The sequence below is a fragment of the Zonotrichia leucophrys genome, chromosome 9 (assembly GCF_028769735.1).
Source record: "Zonotrichia leucophrys gambelii isolate GWCS_2022_RI chromosome 9, RI_Zleu_2.0, whole genome shotgun sequence".
NCBI classification, from domain to species: Eukaryota; Metazoa; Chordata; class Aves; order Passeriformes; family Passerellidae; genus Zonotrichia; species Zonotrichia leucophrys.
The window spans coordinates 8,400,442-8,426,400 of record NC_088179.1 but is presented as its reverse complement, the minus strand read 5'-3'; the positions used below and the strand labels follow the sequence as shown (position 1 = coordinate 8,426,400).

At 42.8% G+C, this 25,959-nt stretch overlaps 1 protein-coding gene across 1 annotated transcript; it reads right to left on the bottom strand.

The window, feature by feature from the left end:
• Nucleotides 1–3,769: 3,769 nt before the first annotated feature.
• MOGAT1 (monoacylglycerol O-acyltransferase 1) lies at nt 3,770–25,607 on the bottom strand. Its single transcript, XM_064721020.1, has 6 exons — nt 25,412–25,607; nt 16,542–16,720; nt 15,951–16,152; nt 13,865–14,039; nt 10,200–10,399; nt 3,770–7,337 (listed from the first exon to the last, which is right to left on the bottom strand). The coding sequence occupies exons 1-6, from the start codon at nt 25,503–25,505 to the stop codon at nt 7,183–7,185; spliced, it is 1,005 nt and encodes a 334-aa protein (XP_064577090.1). The 5' UTR covers nt 25,506–25,607; the 3' UTR covers nt 3,770–7,182.
• Nucleotides 25,608–25,959: the final 352 nt, after the last annotated feature.

Genomic DNA, 25,959 nt, shown 5'->3' with positions numbered 1-25,959 from the left:
TTATGCAAGTTAATTACTGCGCCCGTTTAATCCCACCTAATGCAGATTAGTGCTGTCAGCTACTGCAGGGAGAGCAGTTGATGTAACAGGGCTGGCCCTTCCACAGGGAAACCAGAGGAGATGCTGATGCTGAGGAGATGCTGACCAGTGCTGGGAACAGAAATCTCTTGTGCTTCTCCCCAGCTGCTGTAGAATGGAGGAGTTGGGCACAAAGCTGGGCATGAAAACCAGGCAAGTTTAGAAAAGGTATCACCCCCCTCATTTCAAGAGGAAATTGTCAGCTTTGACCCCATGCCCCACTTCTGCACCTTGTGATGAAACATTTTCAGTTCCAGCAGACAGATGCACAGAAGCCATCCTTGCATCAAGACATGAGCCATGGTGAACTCAAGCCACCAGACTCTACTTACATATCAAACAAAAAATCCTAATACATGTTTCCTTTAAAATGAACACCAAGAAAACCATCCACTTTGAAAGGCCTGTTGTCCTTCCAGGCAGGAGATGGAAAGGTGTAGGGAGACCTTGCTGGGAATCTGCACTTCTCTCCACTTGAGTCCAATCTAACAAGATTAATTTACAGCCATTACTCAGGTGAAATGCCCTTTGGCAGCAAGGTGTGTTTACACAGGCCCTGTTTATTCCCTGAAAGAGTGCAAATACTCTGTGTTCTGATGGCTCATCCCAACAATTAATGGCATGTTTTATTTCAGGATTTCAGCTTTTCCTGTTCTGTTCTGTTCTAAAGAGTGAAATAATATGGGTAGTCTTGATTTGTAAGAGGTAGCCAGGAGTACAGCATTTCACCTGACACCTTTGGTAACCCAAACATCCATTTCTCAACCCATGCTTTATATGACAGTTAAGCAATTATTTTCCACCTCAGCAGGTTTTACAGTCAAATTAGAGATTTTTCTCTTTCTGATTCATGGCTGATGAAACTTTGACTGATGGAAGTAATAATGACAGAATATGTGGTAAGGTGGTCTGCCACTGGCTGAGAGTCAGGGCACGGGACACTAAACTTCATTCAAAAGCCCTTCTTATTCCACATGACTTACAGATGCAGTAAAATTTAATTATTGTTTTTAAAGGAGAATAATCAAGTTTAAATTACATCAATCCTTTGTTTATATTAGAAATCTACGCAATTAGTATTTTGAAAAATTAGATTTTGCAAGCAAAAAAGATGAGGGACTAAAAGATAAAAATTTCTTTCACAGACTTTTTTTTTCTTTTTGTTGAAGATCAAAAAGCAGTCACATATTTCAGAGGCTTCCAGAACAGCAATGGTTGTGTTACTTTTCCTGTGCATTCCTTCCTTCTCCCAGGCTCAGGAATTAAAATCAGGCTATAAAGTCATAGGCAGACAGAATATTTTTCAGGTGAGACACAGAATCAGAAGGAAAGCAGGCAGGGAATAAAGGCATCCGAGCAGTAGCGCCTTCCAAGCAGGGAACACCGGAGGCAGAGCCTGCTTTGGCTCCGCGGAGCCCGAGCAAGCCCCAGCGCCGCAGCTCCGGCAGGAGGAGCAGGAGCAGGAGGAGGAGGAAGAGGAGGAGGACGAGCTCCCTTCCTCCGCTGTCCCCTCTCATGCCCCCGCCTCCCCTTCCTGCTCGGGACGGAGGGACGCAGGGAAGCGCTGTGAAGCCGCGCACTGTCGGGCACGACTTCGTCCCTCCGCGTTAGCGTGTGCCTAAATCCTGATATCCAGGGACGGAGCAAGGCACCATCCGCCTCCCGCCCCCTGGGGCCGAGCACCGGCCGCTCTCGGCATCCCGGGCCCGGCTCCCCTCACGGGGCCCTCCCCTCACGGGGCCCTCCCCTCGCGGGGCCCTCCCCTCCCCTCACGGGGCCCTCCCCTCGCGGGCCGCGGCGCGACGGCGCCACCAGGCGGCCGCCGAGCTCCCTGCGCCCGGGCCGCGCAGCTCCGCTCCGCCCCGCGCAGCCCAAGGTTTTTGAAACTTTAAAAGTCAATTCTGTGTCACTTACCAGAAGCACCACTGAAATGAGAAACTGCATAAATTTTAGCAACAAATCCATCACCTGGCTTCCATTCTAACCTAGACCTCAGTGTGTTTTCAAGCACTTACATACCCATATTATTGCACGTAAGATTTAGTCCTAAACGATTTCCCTTGGAAATCACTCTAGAGGACAGTTTCTGTTCTGTAAATAAGAGAATGCTGATTTCCAGGTAACACGCCTATTCCCCAGGATTAAATACTGCCTGCTGGCTGCAGAAGGAAAAGATGAGCCCGCTGCTGATTCATGCATGTTAGCCAAGGAAAGCTCAAGGAAAAGTCACAGCCAATGTGACATGCTCTTCGTCTGTTCATTAAATTTCATCTTAGCCATTCCAAAAAGCAATGGGGCTCCATTTGTGCCAGTGGGAAATTTAACTGAAAATTTATTGGACAAACAGGTGACAGCTGGCCAACAGTTTTAGTTGTAATTATTGTCCAAGATGCAAAGGGATCCAGGCTAGATGTCAACCAAATAAGGTAACAAGTATTTCTTGATCCCAGAATGCTTTAAGGGAGTCTCTTCCTCTTTGCACTGGAAAAGGCTTTTCTCAAGCTTGTGCTATTTGTAAAACTCAATGTTAGGGTATGAAAAGCAACCATAAAGGATATGGTTCCTCATCTATGGTTCTTACCTTACTTTTTTAAGTGGGCGTATTCCTCAGCATATGACTATATTAAGAAAATCTATTTCATCTTTTTTCCTCTCCTCATCCTTTTCTGCAGCTCTATTCTGTCTATTAAACTGGGAAAATACAAGGGAATTTTGGGATCTGCACTGTAGGCACTGCTTGAGCAGTCAGCTGACATGAATTGATACCAACCCTAAGAACCCTCAGGTGAAACACCATCTCCATCCCTCAGGCCACCCAGCTGCCTTCAGAACCCACCACCTGGCTGAGGAGGGAACATCACTCACCTATCACAAGCAATGTGATGGGTGTTGCTGCAGCACCTTGGGAAGCATGAATGTCCAGTTCCTCTCCGTTCCTTGTTTTTCTGCATTTCTTGCTTTACAGGTATAACTTGCTTCTTTTTTTGTATTTCAGCAAAACCAGGATGTGATGTTGATCCATTGATGAACCATGACTCACCTCCAATTTACACATGTGCACATTTACACATAATGGGGCTACTTCAAAACAATCCAAGGCCACTTTTAACCCATTTTTTCTCTTTATACTCTTCTGAGATGCAAGGTGGCATCATTCCATATTAAAAAGCATTTAGCTAGTAACAAAATACAATTAGCCTTTGCCAGTCTTTGGAATTGATAGCTGTCACTACAGCTGTTAGTGTTGCATTAAGCTGCTGTACTTCAAAAAAAACAAACAATCAAATCCTATTAAATACATCACTGTTGTCAGGTGGGTGGTTTTCCTCTTCCCAACAGACAAATGTAATCCATTTTTTACTCCAAACAGCTGCTTAGCTCCCCAGTTGCTAGAGTGAAGCAGAGCCTTCTGTTCTAGGGTACTGTTACTAAGATTTGAACTCCCTGCAACTTTCACTTAAAATTCAAACCTTTCTTCAAGCCCAGCCCACCCTTGCTGTGGGTCACCTCTCCCTCAGACCCTTTGGAACCCCACCTTCAGGTTCTCCTCAGGAACCTGCAGCAAGCAATCCACCCAGGTTTCTCAGTGTGATGTGAGCACAGCCTGACAGCCAGGCTAATATGACCCCTCGAGTTCAGCCAGGATCCAACAGCAGTGAATTCCAGTACCTGAATTCCAGTCAGCACAAGCCCCCTTTGGTACAAACCTTTATTATCTCACGCTCCTTGCCACAGCTATCATTGAAGCAACTGACATTCATATTTTACAGGTACCATAAAAAGTTACAAAGTGTAAATTACACTGTTTAGTTCACAGAGTAAAAATACTCGAGGATTGAGTTTCTGTCAACAGAATTTGGCACAGAGGTGTTCACACATGGGAGAACAGGCATGAACTTCATCCTGAGTGAGGGAACAGGCAGGAACTTCATCCTGAGCATGTCAGGCAGGCAGTGTTTGCAGGTTTAGAGGCACAGCTTCTCCTATTGATGGCTGGCTGTCTTTACCTGTGGCATGGAAAGGCACAAAGAGAAGCACCCCAGGAAGCAGGCAGGCCCCAGGCAGTGTGACATCCCACCAGGAACGTGAGTGCTGCCCAGCTCTTCCAGGTGCAGCTGGGCCAGGGTGTGTCACCATTCCTACCTGCTCCTTGCTCTTGCTGTGTCCAGCATGAGCTGCAACTGGAGCCTCTTGCTGCAGCAAACGTGGGCAGCTTCCTCTGCCTGCAGCAGGGCTGGCATTGGTGCCTGTGGTGGCCAAAATGGGTCTGTGGCTCAGGATTGCAGGGCTGCTTTATACATCCATACTAACACAGAGGTAAATATTTCAGATGACACCATGTCTATCATGTTTAGAGACAGAAGTTCTATTTTAAAATAGCCCTGGCTACGCTGGACAATTAGTTAATAAAATGTAGTTTGGAAGGATCATCATAAGCAATATGCAGTGGTAACTGAACAACAGTAAATGTTTGAGTTGTTTGGAGATTTTGTTGGTTTGTTATTTTTTGTTGGGTTTTTGTTTTTGGGTTTTTTACCATCTCCATTGTTACAAAGCAATGACAGTATCAGTAGCCATAGCAACACAATCCCTACTTGTTCTACCTGAGCCAGTTACGGATGGTACAGAGCCCACAGATAATTTCCTCATGGAATTCAGAGGAAAACCTGCTTATAGGATATATTTTGACCAGATATTGTCCCAAAATCAGTATCCACAAATTCCCTAGAAGTTTTGATTAACTTAATCAACAAAAAATTGCCTTCCATCCTCAACCCAATGCTAATATTTTTTAATTTACAGCTTGATTTTATGTATCATTAAGGTAATGGGAAAAGAACAGACTGAGAATGAAATATCTCATTAGAGCAGGTGATCTAGGAGAGCACAGACTCCAAATTCTTCTTTCATGAATAATCCTCACTACTCATCAGTGCAGGTAATAAAGAGTCAAAGGAAATTTCACATAACTGGCTAAGAAAGAGCAACTGCTCAGGGATCATGGCTTTATACAATCCTCAGGACCCTGAGACCTCTTCCCAGGTAACAAACCTGCCATGCCTGACTTCCCTAGAAACACGCCCTTCCAGAGCTGAAGCAGTCCTGACCTTAAGCTGGTGTCAAACATGCACAGTGCTTTCTCTTCTCAAACCCTGCTCCTAAACCCCATTTTTGCTGAATGATAAGCCACCACCCAGTATTTTCCATGCACAGAGACCAGAGATCTCAACCCAGGAAAAGGTGGGCAGAAAGTGAGGAAGCAAGATGCCAGCACCACAGTGATCATCAGTGAAAGAAAGCTCAGGTAGAGGTGAACTGTGGGCACATTGACAGCAGTCTGTCAGGGAAGAGGGGCTTCTTCAGGCACTGCCAATTCCAGCCCTGGTTCCCAGAATGCTTGTGTCATTGCAGAGAAAATAAGAGCAGGACTCAGTGTTGTTTACATCCTGATGACAATAGGATGACAAGAAGGAAGAGCCCTCTTAAGGAAACCAGCTTGTTGCTGGAGGGTTTTTTGGAGCACAAACATCTGCTCTGTCTGGCAAATACTTGTTTGGCTTTGGGGCGTTGGTTCAGTCGGAGTTCACTCCACAGAAGTCATTTCCACTCTTTTCTATAAACACCTTCCTCTTTCTAAGGATTTCCAGAATTTCTCTGTAACTTTCTTTCCAGAGTTCTACCTTGTTCTCAAAGGCCCAGGTGTGTTTCTCCCAAGAGCCTCCAGCCCATGGAATACACAATGTGTCCAGTACTGCTATTCCTGGAGCACCTCTGTGCCCAGCTGAGCCAACTGCAGATGCCCAGGCTGCCTGACAAGCCCATGCCTGACCTGTCAGAGCAGCTCACTGATGTAATTCAGGCACCAAAAGTGCTAAAAGCAGAGCAAACTCTTCACTAACACCAGACTGCAAAGTCTGCAGGCAGTCAGAAAGTATGTACAAATACAACAATTTATCTCATAAAAATTCAGTAATATATTAAAATTCTTTCCATACACAATAATCTCCAAGACCCAGGCATTTTCATTGAAAAAGAGTTTGGCTAAGATTCTTTTCTTTTCTGAGGTGGATCTCCACATTTCTCAAATCCAGGCACTGGTTTATATACACTGCATCCTCTTAACCTGCTGCAGCTGAGCTATGCTCACACTGCCTTGGCACTGCAGCTGTGTCACCCTGCAGCACCAGCTTAACACATCCCCACATCTGTCAGTGGGGAAAAAAAGGAATTATCAAGTACAATTTCCTTGGTGAAATTTCTGAACTGACTGAAGAAACTGGGCTCCACTTCCTTCTGTGCAAGTGCTTGACATAGGATTATTTTTAATTTGCACAGGATGAAGAGTTCACATGATTCCCTCTTTCTCCTGTCCTGTGTCTGTCATCTCTTCTGAGGTTGAAACTACCAAAGCTGCTTCATCTTCCAAACTTATGATCCAAAGCACAGATTGTCCAGAAAAGTCACATCATTCAGTGCTTCCCACCACCTAGCACACACATGCACACAAAAATCTCAACACAGTTCTCCAATCAGAAGGTTTGCTCTGCTCCATGACTCGGACAAACCATTTTTGCCAATATCCAATTCAGGGCTGAAGGTTCCTATTTATTCTTGAATTCTCATGTAAGTGGTTTACAGCAGCCATCTGCTGAAAACATACACCTTCATTCCTGTGGAAGAGCAGCAGGGGTTTCTGACATTCACAGAAGAACCTAATGTCATGTTTGATAAATGCTGGTAAATCTCAACTTCTAATCAAAGACTTTGATTTATGCTTCTGCTACTGATCTCATGCTGGGGCAATTGCCTGTCCTCAAGCTGTGGTAAGAACATCTGTGTGGAGTCTCTCACTCACATTTCTGGCACACATGAACTTAAAAGGACAACTCAAAACAGCACTGGCTTCAAGGCTTACATCCCAATGATCCCTCCCCCCACCACCCAAGAATAAGATAAAAATCATTAAATCCTCTAATAATCCCTTCTTAAAAGTATTCCTTACATAAGGATAATTACAGATTGCAAAATATGGATTGCAAGAAAGACATCTTTGAGCAGACACTGTTTCTTTGCATGAGATTTGGAATTACAAATTGCAATTTGCTACTCGAAGATGAGAGATTTATGTGCAGGGATGCCATAATTGCCTTTGTGTTCTTCAAATAATTTCTTTAGTTTCTGTAGATACAATGCATGGAGCTGATCAATCTCTTCAGTGGTGGGGTTCAAGTTCTGTTTTACAGGGATGGGGCTTCCCACTGTAAATCAAACACAACAGCATTAGCTTCATTGACATCTCTTTTTAAGCAGAAGTAAGAGCTCCAGCACAGCTCCCATCCAGATTGCAGAATCACAGCACAGTTTTCTTACCCTGGGGCCTGATCCTGCCTTTCACAAGCCTGAGCCATTGGGCTGGTTTTTCACTGACTTTTGCTGAAGTTGAGGTAAAATTAATTAACACCCCCATCCCCCAACATTTCAGTTTGGCAGCAGAAGAGCAAATGAGAAGAGGGATAAGCTCTAACTTGAAGAAGCAGTTTACACTTCAAGATACAATCCTATGGGTTATGTGCTGTCTACACGTTCAACACAGTATTTTAAAAAATGTACTTTCTCACTGTTTTCTGATGTGAATAATAAAACCACTCAGTGTGAGGTGTGCTTAAGAGGACATGGTGCCCTCAACCACACTGTCACATGGACAGGACTGAAGGAAATATTTATCTTCCAATTTATTCAAAATGGATATCACTGCACCTGAAATGTGACCTCAGCCTAGGGAGGGGTAGCATGTAGACCCCCTAAACCCTGTGAGGTGTCTCTGAGCCATCCATTGCCCACAAATGGCACTGGAACCAAAATGTTCCCCAGGCACTGTGCAAAGCCTGCTACCTGCTCCATGGGAGATGACTCCATGGAAATCCAGAGGGCAGCCTTCTCTTCCACAAAAGGCTATGGCTAAAAAGTGGATTGCTAAGAGAAGCTTCCCATGATCTCAGTGTCCCTGTGTTGTTCAGTCACCAGATTTTGACAGCTATTCTTGCATTGGAAGCACCAACACCTTAACAGATCCAACTGGGATTACAGAGGAAGCCTAGAAAAACACAGAGCTAAAAGCACCCTCAGGACTTTTCCAAAGGCACCTGAAAATTATTGTTAAGAGATGTTGCCACTTCAGATTGGATGGTGATGACTAAAGGGAAGCCTGGCCAGAACCACAAAGAGCTGAGTCTGCATTTTCCTGCTGCAGCTCCAGCTGCACCAGCTCTCAGGCCTGTGTGGGGCTGAAACTCAGACTTTGCACAGCTGGGGTGGGAACCCATGCCTGGATTGAGCAATACCTCAGAGGGGTGTGAAATCAATATACATACAATACAAGATTTCCAGAGGCAGGACTGGAAACAGCAAAAAGCCCCAAACCCTTCTGTAACAGTCTCTTCTCCCAAGAGTGAAGATTTCTTGTGGGATGGAAAAATTACACTCATCTCTCTAATATTATGTGCAGCTTTAAGGAACTTGCTTAATTTGATATTTTAGGGTTGGTCCTATTTCTGTAAAGCAGTAAAAAAAAAAAAAAAATCCACAGATCTTGGCTTGGCTGAATGGCTCTTGGACCCATGGCTTCTGAACCAGGACTGGAATCAGCCATACCTGGCCACGTTGGCAGCACAGCTCATTACCCCAGGTGAGCTCACTGCAGCTCTCAGGAGCTGAGGCAATGCTTTCAGAGCCATGATGAAGCCAAGAACACCCCACACACTTCCAAGGACACAGGGACATTGTGATGTTCTCAAACATGGGGAAAAATCCACAAAAAGCAAAGGACCTTGTGAGATCTTACAAGTTCTGTTGCAAGACTCTGGTCTTGCTGATTTGTAGCACTCCTGTGCTTTTGTCATGATGAAGAGATGCCTCATAAAATAAGACATTTTAAGCTTCAGAACAGCCCTGGTTTTATCAGCCAAAAAAAAAAGAGAAAGATTCTAGATCTCATCCAATACAGCTCATTCCAAAGATTTAATAACCTTTTGGCTTTAAAATAAGTGGCATTTTTAGCCTGCCTGTGAACAATGCAGGCATTAAAAATTAAATATTTTCAAAATATTCAACTGTATGCAGTGATAAAACACAGATCTGCTTGAAATTTAACATAAAAAGAGCTATGTTTTTGTCTTAAAAATTTTTATTTGTTTAATACTATAATAAAATCAACCCCATGAAAAGGGAGGGCCACCTTCAAAGTCCCTTGTGGAACACCAGAAAAGCTCAATTTTCTTTAGTTCTCTCAGGTCAGAGTCTGGCTAAAAATGATTTATCAAAAAATTTACAGACAGCTATTGCCTTTGCATGAGACCCAGCAATCACCTATTTTGTAAAAGTGTGGTTGTCAATAGCACTAGTAAAACCATGAAAAATATGTTCAGTTCCACACTCCAGTGAGAGGAGATGAGCAGTAATGAGAGCTTTTGGGGAAGAACACTCTCCCAAACTGCCTGTTGATGTGGCATGCACACTCCAATTAAACATGACAGGATCTTTCCAAGGGAAAAAGCCAAGAGGGAAGGAGACAAAGCCATCTAAGTGGCAGCCTGCCCAAGGGCTGTGGCACCACAAGGTGTCCTCTCCCTTTCCTCCTGCATCTGTCCCTCTGACCTGATGAGCACCAGCTCAGGACCACTCAAGCTCCTTCCAGCAGCCCTGCTCCAGAGCTCTGCTGTACCTCAGCTGCAACATCCAACTGTTACTTCTCTGCAGAGCTAAGAAATTAAGCTTCAGAGCTTAATAAATTAAATTCTGGGCTTCACACAAAACATCCGAACCCACAGCAACAGCTGCAGAGCTGTGGCAGCCCTCTCATAAAAACTGGACAACTCTTGGATTTCTTTATGGATTGCCAAGGATAGGAGCCTATGGATAACTGAGAGTGAAGAGTAAGATTTGGCCAGAAAAGGCAAAGGAAGATAAGAACTGTCCCCTTTAACTGGGAAGGACAGTAATTTGTTTTAGATGCACACTAATTAATTCTGTTAGAACAGATTTATAAATTTACAGATATTAGCAGCACATTGATGAATTTTTAAACATTTGCAAACACATTAGAAAAGGTGCAGGGAACTTACCAACAGTGTGAATAGGTTGCCTGTAAGGTATTAAGCCAAAACTGTATTGGAATACTCCTCTAGCATGAAACAGTGGCAAAGCAAAGCCCATTATCTTTTGCAACTTCTCCTGCACATTCCTGAGCCATGAACCTTTGGGGTTTGCAACCTGCTTGAACAGTTCATTTTCACCAAAGGAAAACACTGGGACCAGATGAGCCCTGTAAAACAAAGAGGACACTGAGAATTTTGCATCAGCCTGCATTTGCACTGCAGCTCACATCAGCAGCATGGAAACAGTTTCACAATAACCAGCACAGAGAGTTTCAGCAGCTTTGGATTTCATCAGCAACAGGCATTCAACTCCTCTCATGTGCAGCAGTTTTTTGGATGCCTTGGCTGGTTGGTGTTTAAAAAAAAAAGTGATTGGCACACAACTAGCAACTTGCTTTTGGCAGTATTGGTTGGTTGGTTGGTTGGTACCTATTGCAACTTGTGACTGTTTGGAATTATGAAAATGAGTTATTGCATATACCATAAGTATGTCTTTATCCACTACTATTTCAGCATGTCCACCCTTGTTCCACTACATTTTTTCCCTTGGCAAGAAGAGAAGCCTCATTACTAACTTTATAATGCTCCCAGCTGGGTGGCATCAAAACCAGACCTTGGCTTTCCCTTGTGCTTTGACCGGAGTAATGTGTGCCCTTGATTTCAGCACAAAAACCTTGATAAAAACCAGACACCCTCACAGACACGAGTGCAATGCCAAATTCCTTCTCTGTGTCCAATTCCCAGCCAAACCTTGCTTCCTCTGGACTTCTTAGAAAACAGAAGCCCTAATCCATTATTACCAGAGGTCACATCTTGCCCACAGAAATTACATGAACCCACTTTGACTCTTGCACAGCCTAATGAATTCTCATTCAGCTCATGAACTGGCCTGGGAGCAAAGGCACTGATTAGCTCCAGGACAAACAGCCTGAGTGGATAGAATCAGTGCAGGTAAACCCAGCATTGTATTTAAAACCTTGGCTGGTTTTTGATTCTTCATTTCATTAACTATTCTACAGAGTTTAGAGAGAGAAAAAAAAAAAAAAAAAAAACAAAAAACAGGGAAATCCTAAGCAGTATCTGAAGGATTCAGGGATATTTTCTTTATTTAAAACTTAGTTTCTGTACCTTAGCTCTATTCTGTCCCCACTACTTTTGAGAAAAACCTTATTGTAAAATAGCAGTATTGCTAGAACATTGTCAGAATGAGTATGTGCAGAGCTGTGAATGCCTGAGGAGGATGCACTGAGGACAGAGCTGGCTGGAAGCACTGAGTTCTGTCAATATTCACCTGTACAGTAAAAATCAACTGCTTCAACAGCTTCTTTAGCCTGAGGACTCACACTGACTATCATTCCCACATACTGTTCTGACTAGTGTCTGCTCAAAGTTTCTTTCTCCAGTGCATGTATCACCCTGCCACCTGTAAAAGAAATATCATAAAGCCTGGTACTTACTGTGGCTGTGTAAACACTCGACTTTTTACTACAACACTAAGACAAACAGGAACATCTTGTGCTGCAATAGCTGTGGTGCCCTGACACTGTGGGATTTGTTTTAATCTAGTGAAGACTTTTGCAAGATGCTATGTAGGAGGCTGAGACAGAGAAATAAGTAACTTATGATTGTGAAATTAAAGATAAGTTATCTGATTCATCATTTGTTTTGTGTCTTTAGGATTTCTTCACTTTGTATCAGATATTTGTACTACCTTGGACCAAAATGTCTTTTGCAAAAGTGCAGAGGACATTTGCTGACATATTCAGGCCACAATTGACAAGCTCCTAGCTGAGGAACACAGCTTCTCTGTGCTGGCAGCACAGGAGTCAGGGCCAGGGAGCATAAACCTCTGCACTGCCCCTTCCTCCCTGAGCTGGTATTTGCTGCTGCAGATCATGATGAGCTTCAGCAATGTGTGCAGGCACTGGTGGCAGATGGGGCTTCTCATCTGCATCCCACAAGCCTCCCTGGCCCTTTCATTTCCAGCTCAGTTGGAAATTTTCTTCCCATTTTGTTAATTGTTAAAAACAAGACTTCAAAAGCAGAAGCAGTTACTGGCTGCCAAGTCTTTGGGCAAGAGCTCTGTTAGACTTGCACAGTCCCCCAGCCCTGCTGGACAGATGAGCAGGCAGAATTCCTGTGCTTGCCACAGAAGCAGGTGTTGGTGCTGGTGTTTGTAGGAATGACTTGGAGCCTGCTGCTTACATGACCATGAGTGTTGCACCCTCAGCCACTGGGGCAGAGACAGGCACTGCCACCCAGAGGAGGGCTCTAGGCAGCCATGACCCTTTCAGAAAGATGAGACCATCACTGGAATCTAAGTAAGTGAAGGGGTAAAGGGGCCATTCCTGTGTTTTGTAAGTGTCCCACTCTTGCTGTTATGTGTTGGAGATACTTTTGAAATCAATGTCTTGAGAGGCACAGGTGGATCTGATTTCTCAATCCAAATCAATTTAGATGAGAGATAATCACCACCACCCTTTGTGATATGACAGACCAGACATCTACCAACATACTAATAAAAAAAAAGTATCTAAATATTCTTCTAATCTTTATGGTTAAAACAAATAAAAGCTAGTGAGTATTGAGGATCCCACTGAATTAATCAACCGTTGGACTAAGGACTCATTTAGTCAGTAAACTCCTAATTCAAATAAACAAGTATTTTTTCTGGGTACAAATTAGACTAGAATGTTACATTCTGTTGGCACAAAAAAGTCTTTATGAGAATCCTAGTGATATGTGTAGGAAACACCCTAGGAATTTTGGCACAGAACAGTTTCTAGTTTTTTGCACTCTGTGTAAAAGCAGAGAGCCCCTCTTCTCAGAGACCACCTTTTCTCCAATTGATAGCTTAAAAAGCTCTTACAGATTTCTCAAGACTAGTATTTTTTCTCATTGCTTCACATGTCAATGTTTAATCCTGAGAGCTGTTCAGAAAGTGTACCTGGAACAGAACATTGGTTTCAATATTTCTAATATACAAACCATCTAGACCAGTCCAGAACAAACACAATAACTTATACTGTGTAAATCACTCAAAAGACATTGATACCATCTCTGTTTAGTAACACACTGATGGCTGCTTCATAGGAAAAAGTTATCTAGTTTTTCTTGATATTTTCACCAAAAATGCCCAGGAATTTACTTTTGCAAATGGCAATCTTCAAAAGTCTTTAGAATAATAGTGAAAACAAATCTTCCTAGACCATAATTCTCAGTGATTTAATGAAACAGAGCCTGGGTATCCAATTTGTTTGTTTGCGTAAAATGATAAGAAAATTCTACCTTAATGTATCTTTAATTTACAGAACAGAAAGCAGAATGTTGGCCCTGCTCAGAAAACCAGCCAAGATTTACTAATAATGTTTCATAATTCTTACTCTTTGCTAGTGCAGGAAACAACTGAAATAAAACAAGATATGCTAACAAAACCTACTGTTACAAATTATGAAAGTCAAAGGGAATTTTCAACACTCCCAGAGCGGATCTAGGTGGACACATTGGCTCCTGTGCCAGATATTTGATTGTTCTTAAGGCACTTAAACTCTTTCAAATTCTCTAGTATTATATAATATGAATTATATTTAAGAATCAATCTGTATTCAAAGCATGCTTCATGGAAGACCTACCCATGTTTCAGGGCCATTTTAATAAAGCCCTTCCTCTTGAGGATGTTCAAGGTGAGACTTCCAGGATGTGCATTCAGAGATTCCTCTGCTCCTCCAATGACAATGACAGATGCATGGCCACCTCCTTTATTGCTCAGCACATGGGAGACACTTTCCTTGGATGCAGAAACCATTCCTTCAGGAGGAAACATTTTAAGAGTGACCACTGGATCTTCATGTACAAGTACAGTGGAATTTAAGAATTTAAGGTTCCTTTTTCCTTCTTGCCCTACATTTTATATGAAAGGCTTATAGTGGTCCCATTTACCCAGAAGCTATATTTAATTACACTGTGTTGAATTCATATAACCTAAGTGACAATTTAGAGATCAAGTCTAGTTTACATTGTTGGCTTTACAGAGCTGGTATCAAAATGTACTTTTGGATGTTCTGCTCCCTGCTTGGTCTTTTTACCAATAGGGACATTACAATGTGGATTATAAAAATTTGGGAAGAGAGGGAAGATGACTGTGATCTACTTTTGAGAGCTGGCCACCAAGAGGAATAGTTTGCAACTGGAGCAAGTCCAGACTTCAGTAAAAAGCTACATCCATTTGCCTCAAACAGCTTCACAGTCACTGTTACTCTGAAAACACAGCTGACCTGGGACTCACAAATAATTCAAGTAGTGCTCATTCAAGTCAGCATGCATTTTCCCTGGAAAGGAGAGCAGAAATCACTGCCTTTCCCCAGGACAAATGTGTCTCTTGCTGAAGCAGAGCTGCCCTGCATGCAGAGCACTGCTCTCTGCTCACACTGCAGCAGCACTGCCAGAGGCAACAACTGCACATGTTAGACACAGGCAGAAAAAGGCTGGGACATGAAACACTGTGCCAGGAGCGTGGCTTTCAGGACATGGAAGATCTTGCAAGTGTTTTATGATTGGAGTGGTGATCTGTATTACACCAAAGGTCCCCTCTCATTTATCAGCTGCATACCTGTGAAAAACAAGCTCCACTGCTGGCTCTTCTTTAGTGTGCTTTTTACTGCAGCTCTTTCTCATTCTGCAGGTAAATATTTGTTCCCATGGGTCAAGATGCCAAAAACATGTAAATCTGACTTCCAGACAATGATTAAACAACAGTGTTTAAAACTGCAATGCTCCACCATTGCCAGGTACCACTTTGCAAGCCTCAAAGAACGCCCTCAGAAATTACATTTGCATGGAAAGGCATTCTCTGATATGTTGAGTATACATAGATAAGTAATTCTGATATTAATCTGGGAACATCGTAGGCATGCTTCTGTGCATGGAGCAGTGGAACAGCCTCTCTGAGACTGCAGTGTCTGTGTTGCAGTCATGAATAAAGTTAGATCTCTGTCTCCTGAATTTAGTCGTGTGCATCAGAACATGCTTAAATGCTGTGGTTGAGTGAATTTAAATAAAATAACTCATTTATTAAACCACTGGGAGGGAGCATTAGTACTTATTTCATTCTTCTCTTTTTTCACTTCCCCCAACTCAATTGCTTGTTATTTTTATCTTTTATTGCTGTAGTACCAGTCATGAATATCACTCCTTTCTGAACAAATGCTTCTCAGAACAGAGAAAAAAGGTCCCTCTCTTTAGAGTTTACATCTCAATTAAAATTACACAGATTTGCAATATAGGACTTCAATCAGAAGCAAGCACTTAATTTCTGAGTATAAAGATACTCGTAATGTATAACACTAAGTCCTTCATGTAAGAGGTTAGCCTGAATTTGTTGTACAATTGCCTGCTAATGATTAAATAAAATTACAAAATATTATGCCCTTCTCTTCTTGCATATACTGGGTACTCAGCACTGCTATCTGATAGTTCAAAGGAAAAGCAGCAATTTCTTTTCAGAAAGAAAAAACAACTCAGTAATACAGTTTACAAAACTATTAATAAAACCTTCCATTTTTTTTTCCACAACAGTTCATCACAAAATAGAGGTTAAATTTAGCACCAACAGTGATCCTTCTAAAATTACTTACCATATATAAGTAGAGGAATAGACTCTACATTTGTAACAGAAGCTAAAATATGGAGCAACAGCTGAGACATTCTGCTTTTACCTACCAGCACTCATTATGTATTCTCTGAAGAAGGGACAGCCAAACCAGATGGGCATGATATGGAGATATGGAGTAAGGCCAGGAAATAAATTTTTGAAAGGAGGATCAGTGCAAAAGTTTCCGAAGGCTCCAGCAACCAGGACCCCATGAGGGTGAAAGCCAAGTAAGTAGTTGTGATTTGGGTTCAGTTCTGAAGTTTTTATAAGCTGAAAAATAGAGTCAGTGATAGGCATTATGATATTTACCTCAAAAACAACAGCTATGGAGATTGCACATTGACAGGACTTGGAAGCAACAACAATGAATTTCCTTCTGAGCACTTAAAATTACTGTCCTGCTTTACAGATAAACAATGCTTAAATGGATGTGTCAGGATACCATGTCCAGATTTACTGTACTGAAGCACTACCTCATCACCCAACAGTCCAACTAGAAAGCCAGGCCCTGTCCCCTTTTGTCAGTAAATCTCAGATTTCCCATGTTTTAAAAAGAAGTTCACCCCAGTGAGAGTATTAGAATTTTAGCAAAGTTGAGTCTTAGATGTCTGTCCATGGTTCTGGCTATTCAAGGTGTTTGTGAGAAACCCTTTACTCACATGAATGGGGAAGTATTCTCTGAAGTACTTCCAGACAGTCCAGCTCCTGACCCAGTGGGACCGCCTGCCCCCAGCACATGGTGTTCCCCAGTCAAGGTACAGCCACAGCAGGTACAGGACAGCAAGGAACCAGAAGTTGCCCAGGATCAGGATCACAAAGAATCCACAGCAAAACTCTGCTACAAGACACAAAAAGTGAAAGCATAGCAAGCATTAATCACATCTGTGTCCTTTTAAGAATGCCCAGCCCTGATATGTTTTTAGAGATTTACTCAAAATGCACACAAATTGAACTCAGCTTATTCCACATGGTGCTGTTACAATGAGGGTGAAACATTACAAGGGTGTATCATCTCAGTCTATTATTTCTCCCTCTACTGCACAACTGGATGTTTGGTAGAGAGCATCTGGTTTACCTAAGGCAAAATAAAAGGAGACAGCAAGAGCTAACAAGGATGTAATGCTTCAGGGAGTGAGAAGAAAGGAAAGCTGGGGAAGGAAAGAAGGGAAAAGCCACAGCAACCTCTCTTTTCTAATTACAGTGATATTGGGCAATCATTTTCTATTCTCCTTCTCAGCTTCTCTACCTACAGTATGAAGTGATAGTTCCACTCCCAGCCAAAAGTGCTGTCACTGGCCAGGGAGATACACTAGACAAGACCAAAACATGGAGAGGTTCCACTTCAGCCACTAAACCCATAAGCCAAAGGGGAAGCTCAGGGCTGCTGTGGGAATGCAGCAGCAGCTAAATCCTGATACTTTCAAACCCAATTAAGAAAGAATTGTAACACCCTGCTACAATAGTGATACATAAGAATTATATTATACACAATTCAAAGAGCAGAAAAAAGTTGTTTGGTTAAATATATTTTGTTACTTGGGGCTCAGCCTTGAAATAATTACTCAGGGAAATCCTATGGAAACTTTATCTTTGTAGAACTTGCAGAATTTTAGTTTTGGAGTGTGTTGAAGAGCTGTGGTCTGAGATGTCTGAGGAGTAGGAGCTGCTGCTCTCTGCCCTGTGGTACCCCTGCAGCAGCCTGCTTGCTCTGCCACCTCCTGAACAAACCCCATCAGGCTCATGGATCAGAGGCTGAAGTCCAGGTTGCAAGGGAGCCAGGGCTTTAACATCATAAATTTATACAGTGGCAAGCAAAACAGGACCTAGCTCTCACTGAAGACTCAACGGGCAGAGTTGCAGGACCCCAGTGTTTTTCAGAGATATTTTACAATGCAGAAGCAGTAATTTATGTCTCAAAATTGACTGGCTTTCATGAGGGAAATATCCTGTGAAGTCCTAGAAGTTACACCAGTGAAACATACTGAGCTAAATACATCACTAAATAGAGCAGATTTAAAAACAAACAACAGAAGTACTTCATGCAATAATTTGGCTCACACAATGTAAAATATCACCAGAATTGAAGACTTCAGAATAAGCAGATGAACCAAGAGTAAAACCCACTCATCCTAGCTCAGAGATCACCTTCATTCAGGAGAGATATTACTTGGGCGTTGAAAAGTCAGCAGATTCCCTAGACTGTGCAGGTTTTGAGCTGAGATCTCAGCTTGGTCTACAGGTACATTAGTATTTCCTCCAACCTGAATATTTACTTTTTCTGAACTTCAACCAGTTTGTTCCTGAGCCTAGTTTGACTGTGCCTTCAGAATAGAATTGGATGTCTTGTCTACATTTTTACATTTCTAGCAGAAATATGAGCAGAAAAATAAGGAATTACATTTGCTCTGAGGAAGGGAGAAGGAGATTACCATAAACAAATGCAGGAGCAGGACAAAACCTGCCATTTTCAAGGATACTGCATTCTTCAGTACAGAAGCTCACTGCTTCTCAAGCAAGCAACCCTGGTCTTGCACAGAAAAGCATTTGAGCAAGAGCTCTTGAAAACACCACAGCTAACTGAGGCCCACAGACCCCCAAAGTCAATGTGGTAAACTCACAAGAACTGAAATCAGTTCTAAGGAACATCATTAATGCAGGACAGGGTAACACAGATGAAATATAACACCCTAATTCCACAAGGAATTCCACAGGGAATCCTACAACAACATCACTCCAAAATAGGGCACAGAAGTCTACTGAGGAAAAGTCATTACCTGCTTCTTGAAGAAGAGATCCTGAAACTATAGGAATTTCTAGGAATGCTAATCTGGACAGGATGCCAAGGTTCTTGGTTTGAACAAGTATGAGAAGTTTCTTTAGCAGCTATAAATCAATTGATTTGTTATGTAAGCTTTAATAAGTATTTAAATTTCCTACCCTTCCTTTCAGAAGCACTTTTGACTTAACAGAGAATCAATCACATGGCTTTTTTTAACACAGAATCACATGGCTTTTTACTATCAGTTTGCTAGCAAACAGCTGAAAAGTGCTTTGTAGCCAAGCATCCTTGCTGTGAGAGCTAATTTCATCAGCACTGAGAAGGCCCAGATAGCAGTACTTAATCCTGGGCAGACAAACAGCTCCACATCAACAAGCTGCCTGCTTTGCTTTAGCTACGACACCTTCCTGAGTGCAGGCAAGGTGTGGGGCGATAAGTATGCTGCTAGCACTTCCTCAGGGGAGCTCAGCATCTTGTAGGACAAAGTTGATTACTGCATTCCCAATGAGACAGGTGAGGCAAATTCCTTTTGCCATACCTCCTCATTATTTCAACAAATTAGCAGCCTGCAAGATGAGCTAAACACTGATGACTCAAAACCAATGAGACTGTAAACACAAACCTGATGTTTTCTCCTTTGGACAAGACAGTGAGTAAATAAATAACAACCTTTTTAAGTAAATTCATAAACAAATTTCAGGCAAAAGATGAATAACTTGGGATTTGTCACTCTTCGGCATCATGCCCTTGGATGTAGTTCCAGTGTACATTCTAAGTGTAATGTTTTGGTTGAACTTGAATTAGAGATTTGAAAAGTATCTCTGTGATGTACTGAATTTTGAGGGTAGGTGAGGGGAGATAAGGAAATATAGACTAAAAGATAAATCACTGCCAGGAAACTCTGAACATTTGGTTTGTGAACCAATATTGGCATGTCACTTCTCCATTTTGCATTTGCAACACATGCATACTCATATTTTGCAACAAATGGTGAAAACCACTCTGTGTAGGGTGAGCAATCAGCACTGGCAGCCATCCTGCCCAATGATATTTGCACAACTGATCCTTCAATCATTAATCAGGCTCTGAGTTTGCAGCTGGGGGCACCAAATGTATGAAATAGTTAAATGTCAGAGATAGGAAGCAGGAAAACAGCACAGGTTAAATCTGGAAATTGGAAGTTTCAAACACATTTGGAGATACTACGGCATCAAAACTGTTTGATTAATATTTGTTGTGAAAGCCACCAAATGCAATATTGTCCCTAGAGGAGAAAGCTCCCATTACGCTCAGAGCAGTCATGGACAGCGTGGGCAGTGCAGGTGTGTCCCTGGTGCCAGGGGTGCTGGTGTCACCCCAAGCAGCACTACAGGCTCTCTGCAGTGCTCCAAAAAACATAAAAAGGAGCTCACTCCAAAACTGGTTGGGCAGCCAGCATTTGTTGGATTGGATCAGTCTCCTGTGAGGACTTTTGTCAGGTTATTGGTTACACCTGGGAGCCACAAAGACACCTGAGCACTCCTGCCAAGGCAGCTGTATCTCAGCAGGGCTGTGACAGCAAACACAAACACTCAGATGCCAAGCTTTAGAGGCCTGTTGATGCTGAAATTTGGTTCCAAATTCCCAAGACCTTCCACTGGCAAATACTGATAAACTAGAGATACAGAGCATTACACACAACCGACCTGGAGGTAGAGTGGCCTGGATACCACAAATCCCCAAGTTACTAATTGCCAAATCCCAAGGCAGCACACCAAATTTAATCTATATGTTTCCCACTTCTTTTCTTTCTCCTTAGGGATTCACCATCACTTATGTTCACATAGAGGTTGTCAGGCTAGGATCTCTAGCCTGACACAGCACAGCTGTTTTTTCTTAGTATTTTTGAGAGATACAAACAAATACTCACAAATACAAACAAATACTTGATTAAATTCCCTCCCTAATTTGTAGGTAACAGAGGCAGCATTCCTAGAAATACTAGTCAGTAATAAACCCTGTTATTCTCTGTGATCACACTTCAGCCCCTACCCATAGGCCACCGATAAATTTCATGGATAGATGAGTATAGAGTGACAAAAACAAGTAGCAATACCAGCCAGCTTGCTAGGAAAGGCTCATGGAGCTTAGCTGAGTTTTCTTAAGCATCAAAAGAGTTTGTTTTTTTTTAAAGACTTTGAGGAAGAACAAAACTATATTAGTTATCCAGCTATTGCCGATGAATTAAATCAGCACCAGATAACAAACCCCCGTGGCATGTTTGCAGGAAAGGTTAATATTTGCTTTAGCACATTACACTGACACCTTCTTTCTCAACACAGAAACCACTTATTATTCCAGCAGCAATCTCTCACTCTGTGGCAAACGTTTCATCATTTCTACTCTTTTGGGGAAGCCAGATCCACAACTCAAAACTGTCTCCAGCACGTTCAATTAACAGACTGCTTCATCCTACATGCACAGAAGTTTAATCACTAGAGAACAGGATGTAGTTTAACATATACCAATGTCTTCAGCATATTATTTTGTGGCTTTGTGCATATTAAAGAAAACCTTATATTATATACTGATTTTGCATTATTAAGGGTTTTGCAAATAAATACAGGGGTGCCTGCACAACAGTCACTTCCTAAATCCCCAGTGAGGAGACCAAAAGTGGGCCTTAGAAGATGCACTAATTCTTCTCTACCATCACCTTTTCTCAGAGAAAATCCCTGGAATCCCTGCTGGAGAGTTAAACTCTCATTTCCCTCTCTCATTATCTGGCCCTAGACACCACCACTCCACCCAAGCTGCTCAGTTTTGCATTTGATTTTGTACATGTTCAAACTCCACTGTCTATTTTCACATCAGGGGCACGGAAGTTAGCAGGAGCACATAGCTCACCAACTCACCTTCTAGCTTTTCTTTCTTCAAAAACGCTGTCATTTGATTTGTGTACATTAGAGAGAAAGGAAAACAAAAGACTAAAGCACTGGGAAAGCAGCATTTCAACCAAATCTGACTGATTTTTCTTTGTTTTAATGGTTTTGCCTTTAAATGAGCCCTTTGCTCTACCTCCTGATACAAAGTGAACCTCTTTGACTGACAGATGTGCAGTATGAGGCACACAGCTCACAGCACACACCAACGATAAATGCCCATCTGCTGTGTGAGAAACAGAAAACCTACACCTGTTCCCAATAAGAGGATATCAAGCATATTAGTAAATGCAGCAAAATGAATTCAAAGTTCTTTAGAAAAATATTTCCAAGCTTAAAAACAAAGATTTCCTGCAAACACTGGGCACATCCATTGCATCCAGTGACAATTCCTTTATGCACATGCACAATGAACCTATGACAGAAAAATGAGAGTTATGTAACCTCTTTGCTTTGTCAGTCCTGCAGCACTTACAGGTTTGGAGATGTCATTTCTCCAGGCGACTTTCTGCCTGGGCTGGACAGTGGCACAGAGTGACCAAGGGCACCCAGCACACAGGCAGACATACTGTGGGTGTTGCATGAACTTGGGACAGGGCTAGACCTGCCCCAGGACTGTCAGCCCCCGGCCAAGCAAACAAATCCCAAATAACTGCAATTACAGACATAAAACTACCATCTGTAAAAATTGTCTGGTTTAGCATTTTATCCAAAGTAGATATATGAGATTGCAAAATTTCATGTATCTGCTGTTTCAGCAGTAAAACACTAATGGCTTGACACTATACTTCAGCCTGAAGCTGTTTTGGATTTGTGCTTAACACAGTGAGAAATAGCATTTGCCAGTTTTCAGTTTTAACAGCTTTAGTTTTCTGGTAACACTTGTCTTTCAAAAGACAGAAGCCCAATTAAAATACTTCTCTCTTTCATGGAACTTATATCCAAACTTTTCTGGTCTGCTGACTTGGAGAACATAAGATAGAAAACCACATGGCATTTTCAGTCAGCACACAGTGGGAATCTGTTAATGGGCATTTCTCTCATCTAATCCAGAAACTCTTATATTCACCTCCCAGTATTTCAGAACTTATTTTTGTTTCTGGTGTCATGCCCCTGGATAATGAACAGGCAAATCACTGTTACAAAGAAAACTTGTCTTTTCCCTTTGAGGGTGAACTTTGGCAGCTTGCAGCACAGAACAAGGAAGTACAGGAACTTACAGCCAGAATTTTAAAGAGGTTCCTTTTGTATCTAATGAAATTCTGTGCACATCTGTACAGCTTTTTTGAGACAGAGGCATGTTTACTCTGCCTACACTGCACAGCAGAAGCAATGGATCTCTAGTGCAGATCCAGCCCAAGCTGGTACACTGCATGAAGAAGCAGAACTTTGCTTGAACCAGGCTTCTGCTGCTGTTTTTTTCAGTATTTGCGGACAGATTCACTCTTTCTACAGTGGGGATGAGATTTAGGCTTCAACAACTACTGCATGTCTGTATTTCAGGCCAGCTTGTGAGTCGCACAAGTAAAAGAGCATTTTCAGTCATCAATTCCACAGTCTCAGAAAAGCATGCAGCATTACAACAAAGCAAGCTTGGAGAGCAAGGGCTTTTTACATTTTTCAGCCAGGAAGATAAAACCAAGTCTTTCATCCAAGTCACATTGTGAATTCTAAGTTGTAATAAGCTCACATTCCCCTTACAGCTTACACAGTGCACGAAACCACTTTTTCACACGTCACTCCCCAGATTTGAAGCATATCATTGACCAATTCAGGGCACTAATTTACAGTTATCTTACTTCATCTCTTAGTCCTACAGTTCATTTTACTAAGCTATGGCACATTACAACACACATGGACAACTTCAGCAGCTAAGCCAGTACCCCATTTATTCACCACTCCAAACAGGATCCCTCTATCTATATCATGAATCATTAGCTGTCATAGGGCATTATCTGTTCAAGTTTTCACATGCAGATATGTAACACAAGACAGACAATCAAGATCGTGCTTGGCATAAAATAGTTCCAGCCACACACAAACCCCCAAAGAACACCTAAACCTCCAACCTATTCTGTGATGAACTCACACAGTATTTCACTTCTCCCAAGACATCCCCCCCTGTTTTGAAAGTGTCACTATTGAATCCAAAGCTTACAAACAAACAACATCTGTTCATAAAAAAAAAAGGGCTAAAAAGTCCAGACAAAGGGACAGTCTAGAACATCAGAAATCAGCCCATTTCTCACTGCTTTAAGTCATTTAGGATTCATCCACCTGAATTTTCCTGCAGCCAAGTGAAACGTTTTGGCCAGATCACTGGCTGCCCTTTCACTTGAAAGCATTCGCCTACGAAATGACAAGGTCACACTGGTCAGCTCTAAAGATAAACATCCCCATGGTGCACAAGCAGATACTTATTATTAGAATCACATTGTTAATCAAGCATTCTTGCAAATCCATTTCTTCATGATCCCATGAACTCACTACACTCAACATAACCACCCATTTCTGAGTTGATTTTCCTTGACATTCCCAGGCAGTGCCAGCTGCAGGTGACAGCTCCCTACTTTGCCTGCTAAACTACAGAGAGGGGATTTTCTGCATCCTGATCACTTCTAGTAAGCACAGGAAGATGTGGTTTTCTGCAGCAGTATTGCTACATTAAGGCAAAAAAAAAATGTTTTCTTCCACTGCCCCTGAACTTCCACTGCTTTATGAGACTTAAATAATGGCTCATGCCAAGACCTAATTCAATAACAGAAAATTAAAAGTACAGACTACTTACAATGTAGCCACAAACAGAAACTGTTTATCATTTAAGTATATATAATTTTGAGGTAGCAGAACAACTGCTGATTAATCTGTGAAGATGCTTCATACCCTCGATACTTCCCCCAAATTTTTCATGTGTGGGTTAACAACCTAAAAAAAACACCTGAACGACATCAAACCACCTGTAGGATAATATATTTGTAAGACATACAAGGAAGATAAGTGCACACTACTTTTTACCTTGTAAATCCTACAGCATAGACAATCTTGAAGTGTTACAGCATTTCCAGGGATATTATTCAATAACCACTTCCTAATTTATACAACCCATGGATTTAGTCTCAAAGAGTTAAGGTTTATCTTACCTTATCAAGTGATTCATTTCATCAAATTCAAGATACCCACCCATGTGAATACAATTTGATGCTGTGAATAGGTGCTTAATGATAGGTGTCTATTAAGATATTAGGAAAATTAATTATAGAGGAACAATCAGTAGAAAAAGATTACCAAGCAGAATTAGCAACACTTTCTTAAAGCCAGTGAGAATATTTTTCATACACTTACAGAACTGCCTGCATTTGAATCAATTCACTGATAATGCCCATTATTTTTCATTACCCTGTTAAATGAGAATTTTATTGAACTACAGCATATAAAGTTATTTTACGAAATTATGAATGAAAACAGCATTAGTCATGTAGGAGACTTTATGCTCATCTTCGATAAAAAAGTTGCTGTCAGAAACCTACTGGGCGTCTCAATGAGGAGCCACAGACACTACCTTTTTGGGCTCATATTTGAAGCAGAACCCATAGAAAGAAGCAGACCCCCATAAAAGAGGAAAAACCATCCAAAGCTTTCATGGAAAAACGTAGTGCGATGCTCCAACCCGCCCGGGGATCGCCGGGGAGCCGCTCGCCCCCGGCCGCTTCTGCACCCACGTGGAGCCACGGCTGGCACCGAGCGATGCCCACGGGTAACGCCGGTCACGGAAAAAGCCGCTTCTCGCCCTTCTCTCTCAGGGGCAGGAGCAGGAAGGAAAGGCTGTTACCCAGCAGGAGGAAGGAGAAGATCCACTGCAGAACGGCGACTGTCTGGATCCTCCTCTTTAGGGGGATATTGATGGGGGCAAACTCGACCTTCATGCTGACGGAGAGCAGCGCGGGAGGCACGGAGCTGCCGGCTCCAGCCGCCGCACCTGCCCGCTGCGCGCCGCTCTGCCGCGGTCCCGGCCGGGCAGGACGCGCCCCTCCCGCCGCCGGCGCTGCCCACGGCCGCGGGTCCGGCAGGCGGGGACGGGGAGGCGGTGCCGCCCGCCCCGGCCGCGGGAAACCTGATCCTGGAGCGGGAGCGGGCAGAGCCCGGGCACGGCTGCGGGGGCTGGCGGCTGCTACACCCCCTCCGCCCACAGGCGGCTGGAGCGGGTCCCCCGGCCCGGAGCGCCGCGGCTGCCCCGGCTGGGCATGAGCGGCACCGGGCGGAGGCACCGCGGCTGTGTCGGAGCGAGCCCCGCGCCTGCGGAGCCAGGCGCGCCCTCACACCCAGCACCTGCGCTGCCCGGCCGGGCTTTTCCCTTCGGAGCGCCCGGAGACCCGGCAC

Bases quoted from the DNA above. Each gene is read 5' to 3' on its own strand.
- MOGAT1 (XM_064721020.1), bottom strand. From the start codon at position 25,505: ATGAAGGTCGAGTTTGCCCCCATCAATATCCCCCTAAAGAGGAGGATC. The intron at 16,721-25,411 runs GTAACAGCCTTT...TGTGTCTTGTAG, and splicing joins CTTCTCCTTCCTCCTGCTGG to CAGAGTTTTGCTGTGGATTC. The intron at 14,040-15,950 runs GTAGGTAAAAGC...TTCCTCCTGAAG, and splicing joins AGAATACATAATGAGTGCTG to GAATGGTTTCTGCATCCAAG.